The sequence below is a fragment of the Rhincodon typus genome, chromosome 7, assembly GCF_021869965.1.
Source record: "Rhincodon typus isolate 14 chromosome 7, sRhiTyp1.1, whole genome shotgun sequence".
Classification (NCBI taxonomy): domain Eukaryota; kingdom Metazoa; phylum Chordata; class Chondrichthyes; order Orectolobiformes; family Rhincodontidae; genus Rhincodon; species Rhincodon typus.
In genome coordinates, this window is record NC_063338.1 from 50,233,795 (window position 1) to 50,252,152 (window position 18,358).

At 40.7% G+C, this 18,358-nt stretch overlaps 1 protein-coding gene across 6 annotated transcripts in view; it reads left to right on the forward strand.

Annotated features, from left to right (window-relative positions):
- The window catches only part of galnt13 (UDP-N-acetyl-alpha-D-galactosamine:polypeptide N-acetylgalactosaminyltransferase 13), a 349,729-nt gene that overhangs the window by 72,093 nt on the left and 259,278 nt on the right, over positions 1–18,358 (forward strand). For all 6 annotated transcript variants that reach the window (XM_048599345.1, XM_048599346.1, XM_048599342.1 and 3 more), the window contains one exon: positions 15,707–15,875. In XM_048599345.1, the coding sequence (XP_048455302.1) occupies positions 15,707–15,875 (169 nt within the window). The remainder of the gene's footprint in view (positions 1–15,706; positions 15,876–18,358) is intronic.

Here is an 18,358-nt window from a genome sequence, read left to right on the forward strand (position 1 = left end):
TTTGTTGTTGTTGTTGTGGAGGAATAACATCTCTTCTTCAGACTAAGAACTTTACAACCTTTGTGGACTTCATATTGCGTTCAACAGCTTCAGATTGTGAACTCAGTCCAATTTCTTCCCTTTCTTTTAGCTTTACTTGTTGCATTCCCTGTCACCATTCCCTCTCTCCCCTCCTCCACTCCAGTAGGACTGTCTGTTCTTTCCAGTTTGACAGTTGGACACACCATTGTTCTGCTGTTCTCGTATTCTGATCACTTAATCTGCACTATCAGCACCCTTTCTCCCCCAGCACTCCGTTCCCACACTTCTTGTCAGCTCTGAAGAGTCATCTAGACTCGAAACATTAGTTTGCTCTCTCTCCGGAGATGCTCCTGACAAGCTTTGATTTCCAGTATTTCTTTTTGTTTCCATATTAGATAAGCAATGATCTTCTCAAATGGAAGAGTAGACTTGATTTGTGTGTTTGTAATGGGGAAGACAGGAAGCAGGAGTGAGCCACTTGGGTCCTGGAGATTGCTTTGCCATTCACTAAGATCATGGCTGATCTAATGACTTCACATTCCTGCCTACCCCTAATATCCTTTCACCTACTTGATCAAGAATCTGTCCACTTATCTTGGAAAGAGTCTTGAAAATACTCAAGACTTCTGCTTATACTGCCTTTTGAAGTTCTGAAGACTTTTGGCGGGGTGGGGGGTGGGGAGGGAGGGGGGAGTAAAAAGAGTTCTCTTCATCATTTTTTTGAATGGCCAGCCCTTTTATTTTTAAAAAGTCACCCCAGTTCCATATTCTTTTAAAATTGGGAACATCCTTACCATATCCATCCTGTCAAGGCCCCCAAGGATCTTAAGTTTCAATCAAGTTGCCTCTTGTTCATGTCAACTCCAACGGATACAACCTTTCGACACAGGACAACATGCCCATTCCTAGCATTAATCTAGTAAATCTTCTTGGAATTTCTTCTAACACATTTAATTATTAGCTTAAATATGGAGACTAATATGATACACATTACTCCAGCTATGGTCCCACCTAAAGTCCTGTATAACCAAAGCCTATTCTCCCTATTTTAGTATTCTGTTCCCTTCTCAATAAATGATAATATTACATTAGCTTTCCTAATTAATTGCTGCACCTGCACACTGACCTTTTTGTGATTTATTCACTGCAACACCCAGATCTGCATCTCAGCTCTGCAATCTCTCTCAATGTAGGTAATATTCATTTTTATTCTTCTATCAAACTGAATGGTTTTACATTTCCCACATTACAGTTCATTTTCCATATCTTGGCTGTCTCAGTTAATCTATCTATATGCCTTTGTAGCCTCCTTCCATCATCCTCATAAATTACTTTCCTAGTTACTCTTACATTATCAGTGAATTTAGCAACCATATACGGTGATGCTGTCACTTGAGGTGACTTTGCTTTACAGCCTCTCCAAAAAAATGACAGAGTTGCTGAGCTGTCTTGAAGAAAGTAGACAATTTGTGAGGCCTTGGTGTTTTTCTTAAAGTCGGAACAGTGGAAGCAGCCTGGGTGTGACCAGATCTCTCAGACCAGGCTTTCTAGGTTTTTTAAGTTTTTAGGTTTAGTTTTAAGCATAGGCTGTTGGAACTTCAGTGAATGTCTCCTGGCTGCTACTTTGTGAATTTTTTCAATTTCTTTTGTTCCGCCCGGATTGGAGAACTGCATGTGAGAATCTATCTGAATTTGACTTTTTGCAGAGGGGTGTGTTTATGGCATGTTACTACATTGGAACGGTTAATTAGTAATAGCTACAGTATCTATTGTTCAGTTAAGGTATTCTAAATTCCTCTTTCTTTTGTTTGTATTTTAATTATAGTGTTTAAATAAAGTGTGGTTTGCTTAATGTCAATTAGTTTGATCAGCCACACGGCATCTGGAACACAGCATTTCATATCTACCTTTTAAAATAAGAAACCTTCTTAAAATATTGTTGACAGCGGTTTGGTCTGGTCCAGATCACACTTTTTTGGTCTCTTCATCCAAGGAGTTGAAGTAAATTGTGAGAAGTTGAGATGCCAGCAACTGATCCCTTTGGCAAGTTGGTTATTAAATCTTGCTCTCCAGAAAAAGACACATTTCTTCATACTGTTTCCTGTTAGCCAGTTAATCATCTATACATGCCAATATGATAGTTCTACCCATGCGCCTTTATTTTCTGCAATAACCTTTGATGGACACTTTATCAAATACCTTTGGAAAGCTAAGGACAGTAAGCCCACTAGCTCCATTTTATTGATGGCACAGTAGCTTCATTAATTTGGTTAAACGTGATTTTCCTTTCATAAAACCATGTTGTTTTTGCCTGATATATTTGAACTTTTGAGTGCGCTGCTGTAACAGCTTTAACAATAGCTTCTAAAATTTCCCAATAACAAACTAAAACTAACTGGCCTGTAGTTTCCTGCTTTGTCTCCCTTTTTAAATAAAGGAGTTATGTTCACTATTTTCAAATTGAGTGAAACCTTCTCTAAATCTAAGAAAATTTGGGAAATTAAGATCAATGCATCATCTCACTAGCCATACTGTTTAAGATCTTAGGGTGAAGCACATCAGCATCTGGGCATTTGTTAGCACAACTTTGAGAATTTGTTCAGCACCACTTCCTTGGTAATTGTAATTTTGTTGAATTCCTCCTTTCATTCCATATTCTGATTTGCAGTTGTTACTTGTATCCTCTATAGTGAAGAACGATGCAGAATACTTGCTCAATTTAACATACATATGCTTATTTTTTCATTATTTATTCCTCAGGCTAATTTTCTATAAGAACAGCAGTTGTTTTTAAAATTCTGTTACATTCCTAGGTTGTTGATTCTTTAAATCACCTAGAATTGAATGAAATTGCACCCTTGTGAAACAATTTAATATCCAGGGCCAGAGAAATTGTTCAGCAAAATTATCATTTTCTAATTTTGTTTAAAAACTTTCTTCTAAAAGTACTTGTCCCAACTTATTTTCAGAAGTACAAGTTCATACCGTTACAACAATTTCGTGCCAAGTATATCTATCGAGGGCTCCAACAACATAGTTTGTCGAGGACAAAGGCAGTCATTCCCAAACATTTTCCCATTGTGACCCCTTCTGTAGACTTACTGTTGCAACCCTTTAGTGTGTGATGGGGGAGGAGGAGATGGCCCCAAACTGAAATGGGAACAGGGATTAGTCATTGAGAGATAGTAAGAACTGCAGATGCTGGAGTCAGAGATAACAGTGTGGAGCTGGAGGAACACAGCAGGCCAGGCAGCATCAGAGGAGCATGAAAGTTGATGTTTCGGGTCGGGACCCTTCTTGAGAAACAGGGGGAGGAAGGGAGCTCAGAAATAAGTAGAGAGAGGAGGGGTGGGACTAGGGAAGGTAGGTGGGATGGTGATGGGTGAGTGCAGGTAGAGAGTGGTGGGGATTGGTCAGTGAGGTGGGAGGAGTGGATAGGTGGGAACGAAGATGGACAGGTTGTGTCAGGTCAAGGAGGCAGAGATGAGAGGGAGGGTTGGTCATGGGATGAGGCCGGGGTTGGGGAGATTTTGAAACTTGTAAAATCTACATTTAGGCCATTGGGCTCTCGGCTCCTGAGGCGGAATATGAGGTGCTGCTCCTCCAGTTTGCGGATGGCATCATTGTGCCACTGGAGGAAGCCCAGGATGGACATGTCACCCAGGGAGTGGGAGGGGGAATTCAAATGGTTCACGATCGGAAGGTGTTGCCATAGGTCACGAACAGAGCACAGGTGCTCTACAAAGTGGTCTCTGAGCCTCTGCTTGGTCTCACTGATGTAGAGGAGGCCACATTGGGAGCAACGAATGCAGTAGATCACATTGAATGCTCAACCGCATCTCTTGCATTTCCCACACCTCTGCCCTCACATCCCCTCCCTGCAACAAAAACAAAGACAGTATCCCCCCTTGACCTCACATATCACCCCACTAACCTCCGTAACCAACGCATCATTCTTCGCCACTTCCACCGCCTACAATCCAACCCCACAACCAAAGATATATTTCCCTCCCCACCCCTATCTGCCTTTCGTAGAGACCGCGCTCTCTGCGACTCCCTTGTCCACTCCACATCAGCAGCCCCAGCACCTTTCCCTGCAACTGCAGGAAGTGTTACACCTGCCCCGACGCCTCCCTGTCACCTCCACTCAACACACCAAACAAACCTTCCACATTAGACAGAGGTTCACCTGCACATCTGTCAATGAGGAGCAGCGCCTCATATTCCGCCTCCGGAGCCTACAGCCCAAAGGCCTAAATGTGGATTTTACCATTTTCAAAATCTACCCACTCCCAGCCTCATGCCATGACCAACCCTCCCTCTCATCCCCGTCTCCTTGACCTGACACAACCTTTCAATCTTCTATCCCACCTAACTGCTCCTCTCACCTCACTGACCAATCCCTACCTGCACTCACCTATCACCATCCCACCTACCTTCCCCAGCCCTACTCCTCCTCTCTCTATTTATTTCTGAGCTCCCTTCCCCTCCCCCATTTCTGAAGAAGGGTCCCAGCCCGAAACGTCAACTTTCCTGCTCCTCTGATGCTGGCTGACCTGCTGTGTTCCTCCAGCTCCACGTGGGATTAGTCACTATCTCAGTTTCTGACCCCAGTATTTTAGCTTGCAATTCAGTTTGTGCTTTTGACACCCTTTTTGGAAAGCCGTGGAGCAAGATATTTAACAGCAACAACTGGAATTCAGTGTTCAGCTTCACATATAAACAGGAAATTTCTGTTAGTTTTACTCTATATGAATCGTGAGTGTTGATAAACAATTATTACAGAGATTTTCAGGCTAATTATTTTTCTGCAGTATTTAAGTGTAGTTTTAAATGTAACTCTTAATATTGCATAATTGTGATTTTTGTGTAGTTTAATTGATTGCACTTTTCATGGAGAGCAAAGTAGGAAAAATATTTTCTCTTTCCTGAATCATTCCTTATTTTACATATAGCAACATTTGAAATTATTTGCTGATTTACCTCAATATTCTTGATTTACTCCATGCTGAAAGACATATTTGAGTGGGAAATTTATTTTTAATTGTGAATTTATTATGAATTATTAATATCTTAAAATTGAGGCTTAAAAGTGGTTCTACAGACATTAATTTCTTTATGATGCTTCTTTTGTTCATCAGAATTGAATATCATTCTGGAAAGCTATCCCTCAGAAGAAGGTTTTAAAGTGTTAGTTGTTCTGGGACAGTAAAATGTTTCTCCTTGCATCTGCTACTTTGGACTTAATTGTCACTGAAAGTTTGATTATTTTAGGTGAAGGTAAGCACCTTCAAGTTTTCAAGAGAATCCGAAGATTTATCCTGCAGATGACTCTGGTTTGATTCATCAATTGAATTGTGAAGTTGTATTTTATTTTGTGTGCAGCCTAATTTAGTTGAGTTATGTGGAATAGAAATTTTTTTTTTCTGTTTCTATTGATCGCTGGCCTAATGTGGTGAATACAAAATGATATTAGGTACTCAAGCCTGTGGAGACTTGATGCAGTTTTGATCCTGTTCAGTGGTTTGGAACAGGTCATCGCAGCACATTAATTCTACACCATATGGAGCTTTCCATCATTCTGCAGGCTGTACAATAGCTGAGTTTACTATTTTCACCAGGAGTAGTCTTCATTCCTGGAAGCTAACCAAGATTATCTTGTTCTATCTTTTGAAACGTTTGTTATACTTAAGACTTCAAATTCTTTACTTTTTGTTCATTCATGGGATGAGGGCATCGCTGGCCAGGGCAGCATTTATTGCCCATCTCTAATTGCCTAGAGGGCAGTTCAAAGTCAACCACATTGCTGTGAGTCTGGAGTCACATTTAGGCCAGACCAGGTAAGGATGGCAGTTTTCTTCCCTAAAGGGCATTAGTGAACCGACAATTGGCAATGGATTCATGGTCATTGTTAGACTCTTAATTCCAGATATTTATTGAATTCAAATTCCACCAGCTGCTGTGGCAGGATTTGAACCCAGGTCTGCAGAACATAACTTGGTTCTGTAGATTGACAGACCAGCTATAATACCACTAGGCCCTAATAGTGATTTGTATTTTGGTTAGCGGGTTGTGTAAAATGTATCTGCAATCGTCATCAAGTTTTGATTTTTAATAAGACTGATTTCGTATGTATGCAGCTGAATTAGGCGTCTGTGTTGCCAAATCCTGATTTGCTCTAAAAAAGTGTACTACTTGAATTACTGTTATTTGCAGTTGGTGAATTCTCCTACAGTTGTGTAAGCTAGACAATTTGGGGAAAAAAATGATCCAGTAACAGTCAAAGAATGATTTGCATGTTTAGGGCAGGACGTAGAGAGATTTGGAGAGGAACTTACTTGTTGCAGCTACGTCATGTTTAGGAATAATGAGGATCTGCACTAAGCTATGGATATGTTGGGAAAGGAGGATACGAGACCTTAAAACGATTTTGCAGCATAATTGTGAGGAAAAAAAGTAGTGTATTTCCTGCACTGAGCATCATTCCTGGTGAAGCAGAGTGCCCATTCTGTGGCCTGTGGGGGCATCATAAACATTTGCCCTGATCTGGATACGCCCATGTACGTAAAGTGTCCTGGCTGCAAATGTTTGTGCTCAGGTTTCAGAGATCAAGCAGCAGCTAGAGTCACTGAGATGCATTCATGATACAGATAACTAGCTGTTTAGCCCGTTGGGTGATGATTACACCAAAGGTTAGGGCAAGCAGGCAAATAAGGAGTGGGTGACCACTTGGCTTGACTGTCTTGCCATACGTTAAGTTATACTTTTAAGTTACTCACTAACTGCTAAAGCTTAATTTAATTTAACGTAATCTTAACCTGACTCTTCTACTACTAACTCAAAACTGGAAGTTAGTAGAAAGTGGAAATTTCTTGCCGTTAACTTTCAAATCAGCTCTCCTCTTAGCCATGTAAATTCTACTGTCCCTGGCTAGTTCAGAAATTTATGCAGGTGTTCCACCAGAAATGGGCAGGTAGTGCAGGAGTCCCCAGAGGTCATGCTCACATTAGATATAACATTGATAATAGCGATGGATCCTTGACAGAGCACAGCAAGAATCCAGTCTGTGGCAACTTGGGTAGCCCAGCTGTGCAGAAGAGGTGGAAGAAGAATGATGTACTGATAGGGATTCTTCAATTAGGGGAACAGAAAGGCATTCCTATGCCTGTCAATGTACTTCCAGGATGGTTTGTTGTTTTCCTAGTGCTACAGTGAGGGATGTCACAGAATGGCTGGGGGACACTCTTCTGGAGGTGGCTGAAAACCAACAGTCATGATCCACTTTGATACTAATGACATTAATTACAGGACTGCATCTCTTTCCTAACAATTTACGGAAACGGAGAAAATTAGCCAGCATGAACTTAAATATTGCAAACTCCGGATTGCTTCCCGTGCCACATACAGCGAGTACAGAAATGTGAAGATAGGACTGATGACTGCGTGACTGGAAAGATTGGGCAAAAGGGAGAATGTTTGATTCCAGTGATGCTAGGACAGCGTCTGGTGGTAGATGGCACCTGTGCAAGCTGAAAGGATTGCATCTGAACAGATCACAGATACCCTTGCACTGTGTTTTGCTAGTGCTGTTGTGAGGGTTTAAACTGACTCGGCACGAGTGTGAGAACCAAGAGAGAATAAAGGAAAATAATACCAGGATGTACAAAATGCTGTGAGAAACAGATAGTATTCTTTATTTCAGTGCTAAGTTAATAGATCAGTCAGAGTAATGGAGAAAGTAATGATGTTGAAATCAGGCTTACACTGTATGTCTGTGATTGCACAGAGTATATCTAAAATTGTGTATCTGTAAAATCCTATTCTAGGATTTTACAACACAGAAGCCATTTGGCCCGTGTCTATATATCTAAAATGATTGGGATTTTGGAATTGCAGATTGTCTTCTAGAGTGTTAAATATTCCTGGTTACTTGGTGTTCATAGAAGATAGAAAAGGAACAAAGTGGAGGTTGGTTAAGAAGAGTATTGCAGTAGTGGTGAAAGAAGTTGGTTCAGAGGGTTCAAGGACAGAATCGATTGGGCTGGAGCAAAATAATAAGGATGCAAGTACATAGCTCAATGTAATGTATAAGATCACAAACTAGTAGGAAGAGTATTGAGCAATAAATCTGCAAGAAATTACAGAAAAGTGTAAATATAATTCTGCAGTTATACTGGGATGGGGGTACCTTTTAATTGCTCAAGTATAGATCGGGATAGTGGTAGAGCAAGGGCAACAAGGGACTTGCATTCGTCAATTTGTGTTTAGGAGAATTTCCTACAGCAGTGTGTGTCCTTTCCAATAGGAAAGCATACACTGTTGGACCTGATTTTGAGTATGATATGAACCAAGTAAAAGCGTTAGTGGGGGAATCATCAGGGGGAACAGTGATCGTAAAGTTTGGGATGACAGGAAAAAAAAAGACTTTGGTCAATCCAGAGTAAGAACAATCACCTTTGAGAGTGGACTTCAATAAGGCAACAGAGCTGGGCCAGTTAAACTAAAAGTTTGGTTGAGAAGTAGAAGATGAACAATGAGCTACTTTTTTGAAGAACGGATGAGTTAGACCAATCAGAATATGAGAAGGAAGATAACACACAACAAATCCAGATCTTCCTAGCAAAGTAGATGGAAAATAAAGAAGAAGTAGGTGCGCCACTGATGTGTCACATAATGAATGTAGTTGAGAACCAAGCTGAATGCAGAATGTTCAGAAGGGAGGTGAGGAAACAAATTTGAGAAATTGAGGGGTTCTGAAAAAAGACTAGTAGCTAATATAAAAAGGAAGTCCGAAAGTAAGCGCATGAAAAAGAGGAACAGGGCACGCTGTGAAGCAAAAAGGCGATTCACTCTGAGGTGAGAGGCATGGCTGAGGTGTTTAAATGAAAACTTTGGATCTATCTGTCTTTGCCTCTGAGGCAGATGCTGTTCAGGTCACAGCGACAAAGGAGAAAACTCAGTCATTAGAAAAGTTACAAACTGATGAGGTGATTTTGGATACACCATCAAACTTAACTTTGATAAAGCATCAAGATTGGTTAGGACACATACAGTGATTTGAAGGAAATCAGTGGAAATAGCAGACATCATAACCTATCAATCTTCCCTGAATTGAGGAATGGTGTTAGAGGATTGGAAGATAGCAAATGTTACGTCCTTGTTCCAAAAAATGTTCTAAAGTTCAGGATTACAGATCAGTCAGTTTAACTTGGGTAACCTTAGAAACAATTATTTGGAATACATTAATCATGACATGAAGAAAATTGGATTGTTTCGGAAGAGTCAGCTTGAATTTGTTGAGGGAAAGTTGTGTCTAACTAGCTGGTTACTTTTTTGAGAGACCGGGTTGTTATGGTGTATATGGATGTCCAAAAAGGTGTTTGGTGCAGTGCCATAACAGACTTGAGGACTGTTAGAGATTATGGAACAAAAGGACAGTAGTAACATGGATACAAGATTGGCTGAGGGATAGGAAACAGAATCGTGGTTAATGGGTATTTTTCAGGTTGTGTCGTGAAGTTCCCCAGGAGTCGATATTAGAACCTTTGTTTTTTTTTGAAAAACAGTAATGACCTAGATCTGTGTGTGTTGGACAATTTTAAAATAAAATAAAAGACATTGACATATTGGTGTAGTGGCCAGATAGGTGGCAGATGTTCAGTACAAAGACATGCAAGGTATGCACTTTGGTACAAAGAACACAAAGACAGAATAAAATTAAAGGCATTATCCAAAAGGGTGTGCAAGAGCAGAGAGACCTGGATGTAGAAATACATTGAAGTCGTTAAAAGTGACAGAATAGGTGGAGAGAACAGTTAATAAAGCATACAGTAGTCTCAGCTTCATAAACAGAGCCACAGAAGAAAAGAACAAATGGGTTATGAAGAACTTTAATAAGATACTGGTAAGATGTAACTGAAGTATTGTATCAGAGATAGTAGGAACTGCAGATGCTGGAGAATCTGAGATAACAAGGTGCAGAGCTGGATGAACACAGCAGGCCAAGCAGCATCATAGGAGCAGGAAAGCTGACGTTTCGGGCCTAGACCCTTCATCAGAAATGAAATAAATAGGGAGAGAGGGGGAGGCGGATAGAAGATGGATAGAGGAGAAGATAGGTGGAGAGGAAACAGACAGGTCAAAGAGGCGGGGATGGAGCCAGTAAAGGTGAGTGTCGGTGGGGAGGTAGAGAGGAGATAGGTCAATCCAGGGAGGACGGACAGGTCAAGGAGGTGGGATGAGGTTAGTTGGTAGGAGATGGGGGTGCGGCTTGAGGTGGAAGGAGGGGATAGGTGGGAGGAAGAACAGGTTAGGGAGGCGGGGACGAGCTGGGCTGGTTTTGGGATGCAGTAGAGGGAGGGGAGATTTTGAAGCTTGTGAAATCCACATTGATACCATTGGGCTGCAGGGTTCCCAAGCGGAATATGAGTTGCTGTTCCTGCAATCTTCGGGTGACATCGTTGTGGCACTGCAGGAGGCCCAGGATGGACATGTCGTCTGAGGAATGGGAGGGGGAGTTGAAATGGTTCGCGACTGGGAGGTGCAGTTGTTTGTTGCGAACCGAGCGTAGGTGTTCTGCAAAGCGGTCTCCAAGCCTCCGGTTCTGAGTGCCACATTATACGAAGGATCTTAATGCATTGGAGAGAGAGCAGATGATGTTTAGGAGAATAGTCCCAGGGATGATCCACTTCAGTTATGAGGCAAGATTGGAGAAGGTGAGACTGTTTCTCTTGGAGAGGAGATTTGATAATAGCTATCAGGACCATAAGGGGTCTGAACAGAGTGAATAGGGAGAAACAGTTTCCAGTCAAACGGCTTGAGAACCAGATGGCACAGTTTTAGTGTTTTGCAAATGCGAGCTGCGAGGAAAAAAAATACAACTTTCACGCAGTAAGTTGTTAGGGTATAGCATGCATTGTTTGGAAATGTGGAGCCATTTTCAATTCAAGAAGGTATTGGACGATTATTGAAATTGATGCAGTGTTAAGGATTACAGGGAAAAAGTGGGAGATTGTTCCCAAGTTAAAATGCTCAGCAAGTCACTGCAAAAATGATGGGCTGAACGGCCTCCTTCTGCATCACAAGTTCCATGATCTGTGTTTTAGAGAGGACATTAACTGGAGCAATAAGACTGAAAATGGCAGCATTGGTGTCAAAGAAGCTTGAGGTGCTGATTGACATCATAGTCTGACTACTTCTGCTCTGAATACTTCTGGGGATCCTGCTAATATCATCACCAAGATGTTGCCTGAGGCATGGCATAGAGTGAAATCTGTAGCCTTGAAACCAGATGTACTACAGAGCCCAGTTTTGAATCTTGCCACCAGCATAAAAGGTGAGCATTTTATAAATAACACTTGCGAAATCAGAATCCGGTTTGCCAAACACTGACAAACCAAATGTTGCTAACTCATTGAAGTTCAAGTGTATTAAGTGAGGAGTATGTAAGGACTACAAAAATTTTGTACAAAACCTTTTAAAGGCTATCATTACAATGGTTGGTGTTTTTTGTTATTGAAGTATTACTTCCTACAAAGAAAAATGCAGATGGTATTTCAACCATTCAGGACATTGTGATTAACTATTTTCTGTAGGTTGCAATCCTCTTGATTTTTAAGCTTTGCAGTTTATTTCAATGCAAGCGGCCTCACAAGTAAGGCAGATGAAATCAGGGCATAATTGGGAACATGGGATTGGGATATCATAGCAAATACAGAGACGTGGCTCAGGGATGGACAGGACTCGCAGTTTATGTTCCAGGGTATAGCTGCTATGGGAACGATAGAAAGGGGGGCAAGAGAGGATGTGGGGGTGGGGGGGAGTGGCATTTTTTTTTTATCAGGGATAACATTACGACTGTACTTCGGAGGATTTTCATGGGAGTACATCCCAGGAAGTAGTTTGGGTAGAACTGAGAAATAAGAAAGGGATGATCACCTTTGTTGGGATTGTACTATAGACCCCCCCAATAGTTAGTGGGAAATTGAGAAACAAATTTGTAAGGAGATGTTAGTTATCTGTAAGAATAATAGGATGATTATGCTAGGGGATTTTAACTTTCCGAACATAGACTGAGAAGGCCATAATGTTAAGGGTTTGGTTGCGGAGGAATTTAAGAGTGTACAGTAAAATGTTCTGATTCAGCATGTGTATGTACCTACTAGAGAAGGTGCAAAATTTGACCTACTCTTGGGAAGTAAGGCAGGGCTAGTGACTGAGGTGTCAGTGGGGGATCACTTTGGGGCCAGTGACCACAATTTTATTAGTTTTAAAATGGTGATGGAAAAGGATAAGATTGGAGCTAAAAGTTAAAGTTCTGATTTGGGGGAAGGCATATTTTGACTGTATTAGGCAGGAACTTTGAAATGTTGATTGGGGGCGGATGTTCACAGGTAAAGGGACGGCTGGAAAATTGCAAGCCTTCAAAAATGGGATAACGAGAGTCCAGAGACTATGTATTCATGTTAGGGTGAAGGGCAAGGCTGATGGGTGTAGGGAATGCTCGATGACTAGAGAAACTGAGGTTTTGGTTAAGGATAAGAAGGAAGCATATGTGAGGTATAGACAGTAGAGATTAAGTGAATCCCTAGAAAAGTATAAAGGCAGTAGGAGTATAATTAAGAGGGAAATCGGGAGGGTAAAAAGGGGGCATGAGATGGCTTTGGCAAATAGGGTTAAGGAGAATCCAAAGGGATTCTACAAATACATTAAGGACAAAAGGGTAACTAGGAAGAGAATAGGGCCCCTTAAAGGTCAGCAAGGCCACCTATGTGTGGAACCACAGGAGATAGGGGAGATAATATGAGTATTGCATCAGTATTTACTGTGGAGAAGGATCTGGAAGATCAAGAATGTGGGGAAATAAATAACGACATCTTGAAAAATGTCCGTATTACAGAGGAGGTGGTGCCAAATGTCTTAAAATGCATCAAAGGTGGATAAATCCCTGGGACCTGATCAGGTATACTCTAGAACTCTGTGGGAAGCTAGGGAAGTAATTGCTGGGCCCCTTGCTGAGATATTTGTATCATTGATAGCCACAGATGAGGTGCTGGAAGATTGGAGGTTGGCTGACATGGTGCCACTATTTAAGAAAGGTGGCAAGGAAAAGCCAGGGAACTATAGACCAGTGAGGCTGACATCGGTGGTGGGCAAGTTGTTGGAGGGAATCAGAGGGACAGGATTTACATGTATTTGGAAAGGCAGGGACTGATTAGGGATAGTCAACATGTTTGTGTGTGGGAAATTGTGTCTCACTATCTTAATTCAGTTTTTTGAAGAAGTAGCGAAGAGGTTTGATGAGGGCAGAGCGGAGAACGTGATCTATATGGACTTCAGTAAGGCATTTGACAAGGTTCCTTGTGGTAGACTGGCTCATAGGATGAGATCACATGGAATACAGGGAGAACTAGCCATTTGGATACAGAACTACCTCGAAGGTGGAAGACAGAGGGTGGTGATGTTGGGTTGCTCTTCAAACTGGAAACCGGTGTGCCACAATGATTGGTGCTGGGTCTGCTGCTTTTCATCGTTTATATGTATGATTCGGGTGTGAACATAGAAGGAATGGTTAATAAGTTTGCAGATGACTCCAAAATTGGAGGTGCAGTGGAAAGCAAAGAAAGTTGCCTCAGAGTACAATGGGCTCTTGATCGGATGGGCCAATGGGCTGAGGAGTGGTAGATGCATTTTAATTTAGGTAGATGTGAGGTGTTGCATTTTAGAAAGGCAAATCAGGGCAGGACTTATACACTGAATGATGAGGTCCTAAGAGGGTTGCTGAACAAAGAGACCTTGGAGTGCAAGTTCACAGTTCCTTGAAAGTGGAGTCACAGGTAGATGGGATAGTGAAGGAGGTGTTTGGTATGCTTGCCTTTATTGGTCAGTGGATTGAGTAAATGGTTAGAAGGTCATGTTGCAGCTGTACAGGACATTGGTTAAGCCACCTTTGGAATACTGCATGCAATTCTCATCTCCCCGCTATATGAAGGAGTTGTGAAACTTGAAAGGGTTCAGAAAAGATTTACAAGGATGTTGCCAAGATTGGAAGGTTTGTGCTATAAGCAGAAGCTGAATAGGCTCGGGCGATTTTTCCCTGGAGCTTCAGAGGCTGAGGGGTGACTTTATAGAGGTTTATAAAATCATGAGGGGCATGGATCGGGTGAATAGCCAAGATCTTTATTCCTAGGGTGGGGGTGCCCAAAACTAGAGGGTAAAGGTTTAAGTTGAGAGGGGAATGATATAACAGGGACCTAAGGGGCAACTTTTTCACACAGAGGCTGGTGCGTGTATGAAATGAGCTGCCAGAGAAAGTGTGGAGACTGATATCATAAGATTTAGAAGGCATCTGGTTGGGTATATGAATAGGAACAGTTTAGAGGAATATGGGCCAAATGCTGGAAAATGGGACTAGATTAATTTCCGATATCTGGTCAGCATGGACGGGTTGTACCAAAGGGTCTGTTTCTGTGCTGAACAACTCTGACTCTATTGTAAGAGCCTTGTTAAAAAGATCAGATTTGTAGAAATTGTTTCTGCATGGATTTAGGGAAGGGTGCTGTCAAATATGGGAATGCTGAAATACCATCATGGAAGTATTTTCACAATGACCCACCTTTTACAGCACAGAAGGCAGCCATTCAGCCCAACCCGTTTACACTGGCTGCCCCTTTCCTCACCTCATAGCCCCATCCATTATTTCTTTTTAGATAGCACTGTAATTTCCTTTTGAATGCCTTTATTGATCCTACCTGCAGCTTGCACTCAGGCAGTACGTTCCAGATCTTTAACCACTCTCAATGCGAATATGTTAGTCCTCATGTTATTTCTACTTTTGGCACTTACTTTAAATCTGTTCCCTCGTACTCTTGATCCTTTCCTGAGTGGGAACAGTTTGTCTCTCCTTTGTCCAAACCCCTCACTATTTTAAATAAATTTATCAAGTCCCTCTCAGTCTTCTCCATAAAAAAGGTCACCTCTCCTATCAATCTTTATAACTACTGTTCCTAATCACTGGAACCATTCTCATAAAGCTTTTCTGCACTTCCTCCAAGGGCTCCACATCTTTCCTGAAATTTCTATGTTGCTCATGTCCTATATCTTTAATTGTCTACTATGTGACACTGATTCAGTTTCTTTTGGAAATCTGTGTATATAACATTACCTTATCAGCCCTGTCTGTTCAGCGATTGATTTTAAATACAATTTTTCCCTAAAGTCCCTGCTGGCTTTGTCCGTTTCTTTCCCCCCTCATTGATTCTTCAAAGAGTAATTGTAATCTTTGTTAGTGCTGTCCGTCCTAAGTAAACTTCACTATTGCAGTGCTTTGAAGAGTTGCACAAGTAACTTGCAGCTCAGTGTGTTTCTCACAAGGGAGCCCACAATCAGGGAGGCACTTTTCACGAATCATTAATTTGTGGCAAATTTTCACTTGCAATGACATTGCACATCAAGTAAGCAGTACGTTCTGCAGGGTATTCTTCTTGTTACAATGAGGTGGTTACTCTGTCAACTTAATTGCAAACTACCTAAAGTTTGTACTTTACTATGAAAATGTGGAATCGTGTTTGAATGGGGTATTTTCAAATAAAGATTTGTATGTTTAGTACTTGATGAAATAAGGCGACATTGCTACATATGTTTAAAATTAGTAATCTATTCTATAACATTTATTTTTCTATTTCAGCTGTCATATCCCGAGCACAAGAAGGCCCAGGTGAAATGGGAAAAGCAGTCCTTATTCCAAGGGAAGATCAAGAGAAAATGAGGGACTTGTTCAAAATCAACCAGTTTAATCTCATGGCCAGTGACATGATTGCATTCAATAGAACTCTACCAGATGTGAGATTGGAAGGGTAAATTTCTTCTGATTTTGAATGTGTTGTTTTCCCTCAATAAAATATACATTCTGTGGTCCAAAGAACAAATCTGAATTTAACTTTTGTTCCACTTTGGGTACCCTTGCGTTCATCTTTATATCGATGTCAACTTCTATTTAGCCTCTTTATGCATGAAAACCCAATTTCCATTACTTGGTTGAAACTGTTACAGAGAAGGGAAATGTTGCTTGATAGTTCAAGTTTTTTTTATTCCTTTTGAGTCATTAACTATTTAGTTAATGTTTATTTATATATGATGGAGGTGTCAAGTGCTTAAAATTTCTGTTGTTGATGCTCAAAAGGTTGATTGTCACTTTCAAAGCAGCACTTTTTAAGAGAGTTAATGGCTAATTTTTAAAGCTTTTTCATTCATCATTATTACTATAAGGTTCATTGATGTTGTACAGAGTAAAGTAGGTCAATGGGTTTGGAAGACCTTTGAATTGGCATGGAGTTAAGGGGGGCTGTTGGGGCTGGGTGGCAGCTGAGGCTAGTCTGAATCTGGAAGAATATGTGGCATCATTGGAGTATGCTGGAACAGCATTAATAGTGTATCAGGTCATTGGGAATAATTGGAGTGAGTAGGTTGGCATGGATGATTTGAGGGACCATTGTGTGTGGTGGCATATATTGGCATGGCTTGCTATTGATAGGATGTGGAAAGTGGTTGGTGAGGGCGAAGAGGCTTATGGAAAGAAGACTAGAGCGTTTGTACTTTTGGGGAAAAAAAAATCAGCTGGGTGAAGTACTAGAGAGTCAAGACAGGTCGTATAACCAGTCCTTCACCCTTCAGCGCTGGTAGCTGCTTCTACTGTGTCTTGAGGTTAAGGCCAGAATCTATCCTCAATTCATGGAAATTTCTCAAATTGAGCTACCAAAATCTGTTTAAATCTTAAAATTTTATTTTATTTGTAAATGCATCAAAGTATAATTACATGCTCATCAAGACATCCAGGAAGGACACTTTCTCACATCTTTTTGGCATCTGCTTCTATTGATCATCTAGAGATCAGGTATGATCAGTGTTACAGCCACATTTTTAAATTAATTAAAATTATAAGCTTCTTTAGTGTTGTATCTGATCCTAGGCTTTCATTATCTTATTGAATTACAAAGTTGAGGTTCTCACTTATACTTTTAAAGTGTCCCTCTCTTTCCTATTCATTGTCTTTCAGTTTTTTGTTACAATCTATTCCATCTATTTCTGTTTCCATTATTACAAGCATAGATTAAAAGTCAGGAATAGGAATTAATCTTTTGTGCACTCATATTTCAGGCAGTAAAATGAGACATGTTTTACCCATTATACAGATTTTGCACTACGAGGATTTTCAGGCAAACTGGGTAGGTTCCTTTAAATAGATATTGTTTGCATATGCTAATACTTGTTTGGGCACCCGTCAGCAAAGTGAAATTGTAAGGATCAGAGAGTAGAGTATGTGGTGTGTTCCAGTATGCTCCACCCTGTTCTTGGTGTGAGAAATCCATCCTATTTACTATCAAAAACTAAGGTTCTTTTTGAGAGAACCTTTCAGTGCAGTTTGAAATAGCAGAAGTGCTTCTTCCAACTCCTGAGATATAAGGACTGCTGGCAGCTCATGATTGTACCTCACTACGCTATTGTGCTGTCAAAACTCTTGCTGCCAAGCCAGTCAGTCCGACAGTCCAAATTAGACTGCCACTAATGGGAAGCTGAGTCATGAAGATGTGATAAGTGCGGGCAGTTTACTTTATTGTTATTCTGAAGCCTGGTTCCGAAATGACCCAACATGAATTTCAAATTCCAGTGCCAATTTATCATGTTAGTCTTATCTCTATGAGAGATCTGTTAGACGTTGGAGTAGTAAAAGCACATTACTATATTTAAGACTGCAGTTTTGTCATATAGTTGAATATCATGGATGAAAGATTCATCTGTGTAGCATTGCTTCTAGCAAATCATTGGAGAATGCTGTGCAGGTAACAACCAGGTGCTGCCTGCTCATGGGAATTGAGGTAAGTGTTTATGTGCCATTCTGCAAACTGATTTTTCCCTCATGTATTTTTCTGCCCAGGAAGTTGTTTCATTTCAGAAATGGTGATTGTGATGTTCCATCTAGATAATAAAACCCATCAAAATGCTATTGTTTTCTACTTTCTTGGAGAGAGACAGAAATGTAGTTTGTGCCAATTTTATAGCACTTTCTCCATTATATTATACTGGTGTTGATATTTCAATGAACTGTATGAAGTTTAATGTAATAACATGCTTTATTGTCTTAATCTACATATTAAATTTTAATTGAAGTTGAGGAGTAATACTGTATTTTATGTATGCTTGACCATTTATTAACCCTGATTTTCCACAAATTGACCAATAATTTTTTATTGAATATAGAATATTTATTGATAATTACTTCAGTTATGATGTGTATATTAGCCATCACTGCAAAGTACAAACTCAGGGTCACCATGTGCTT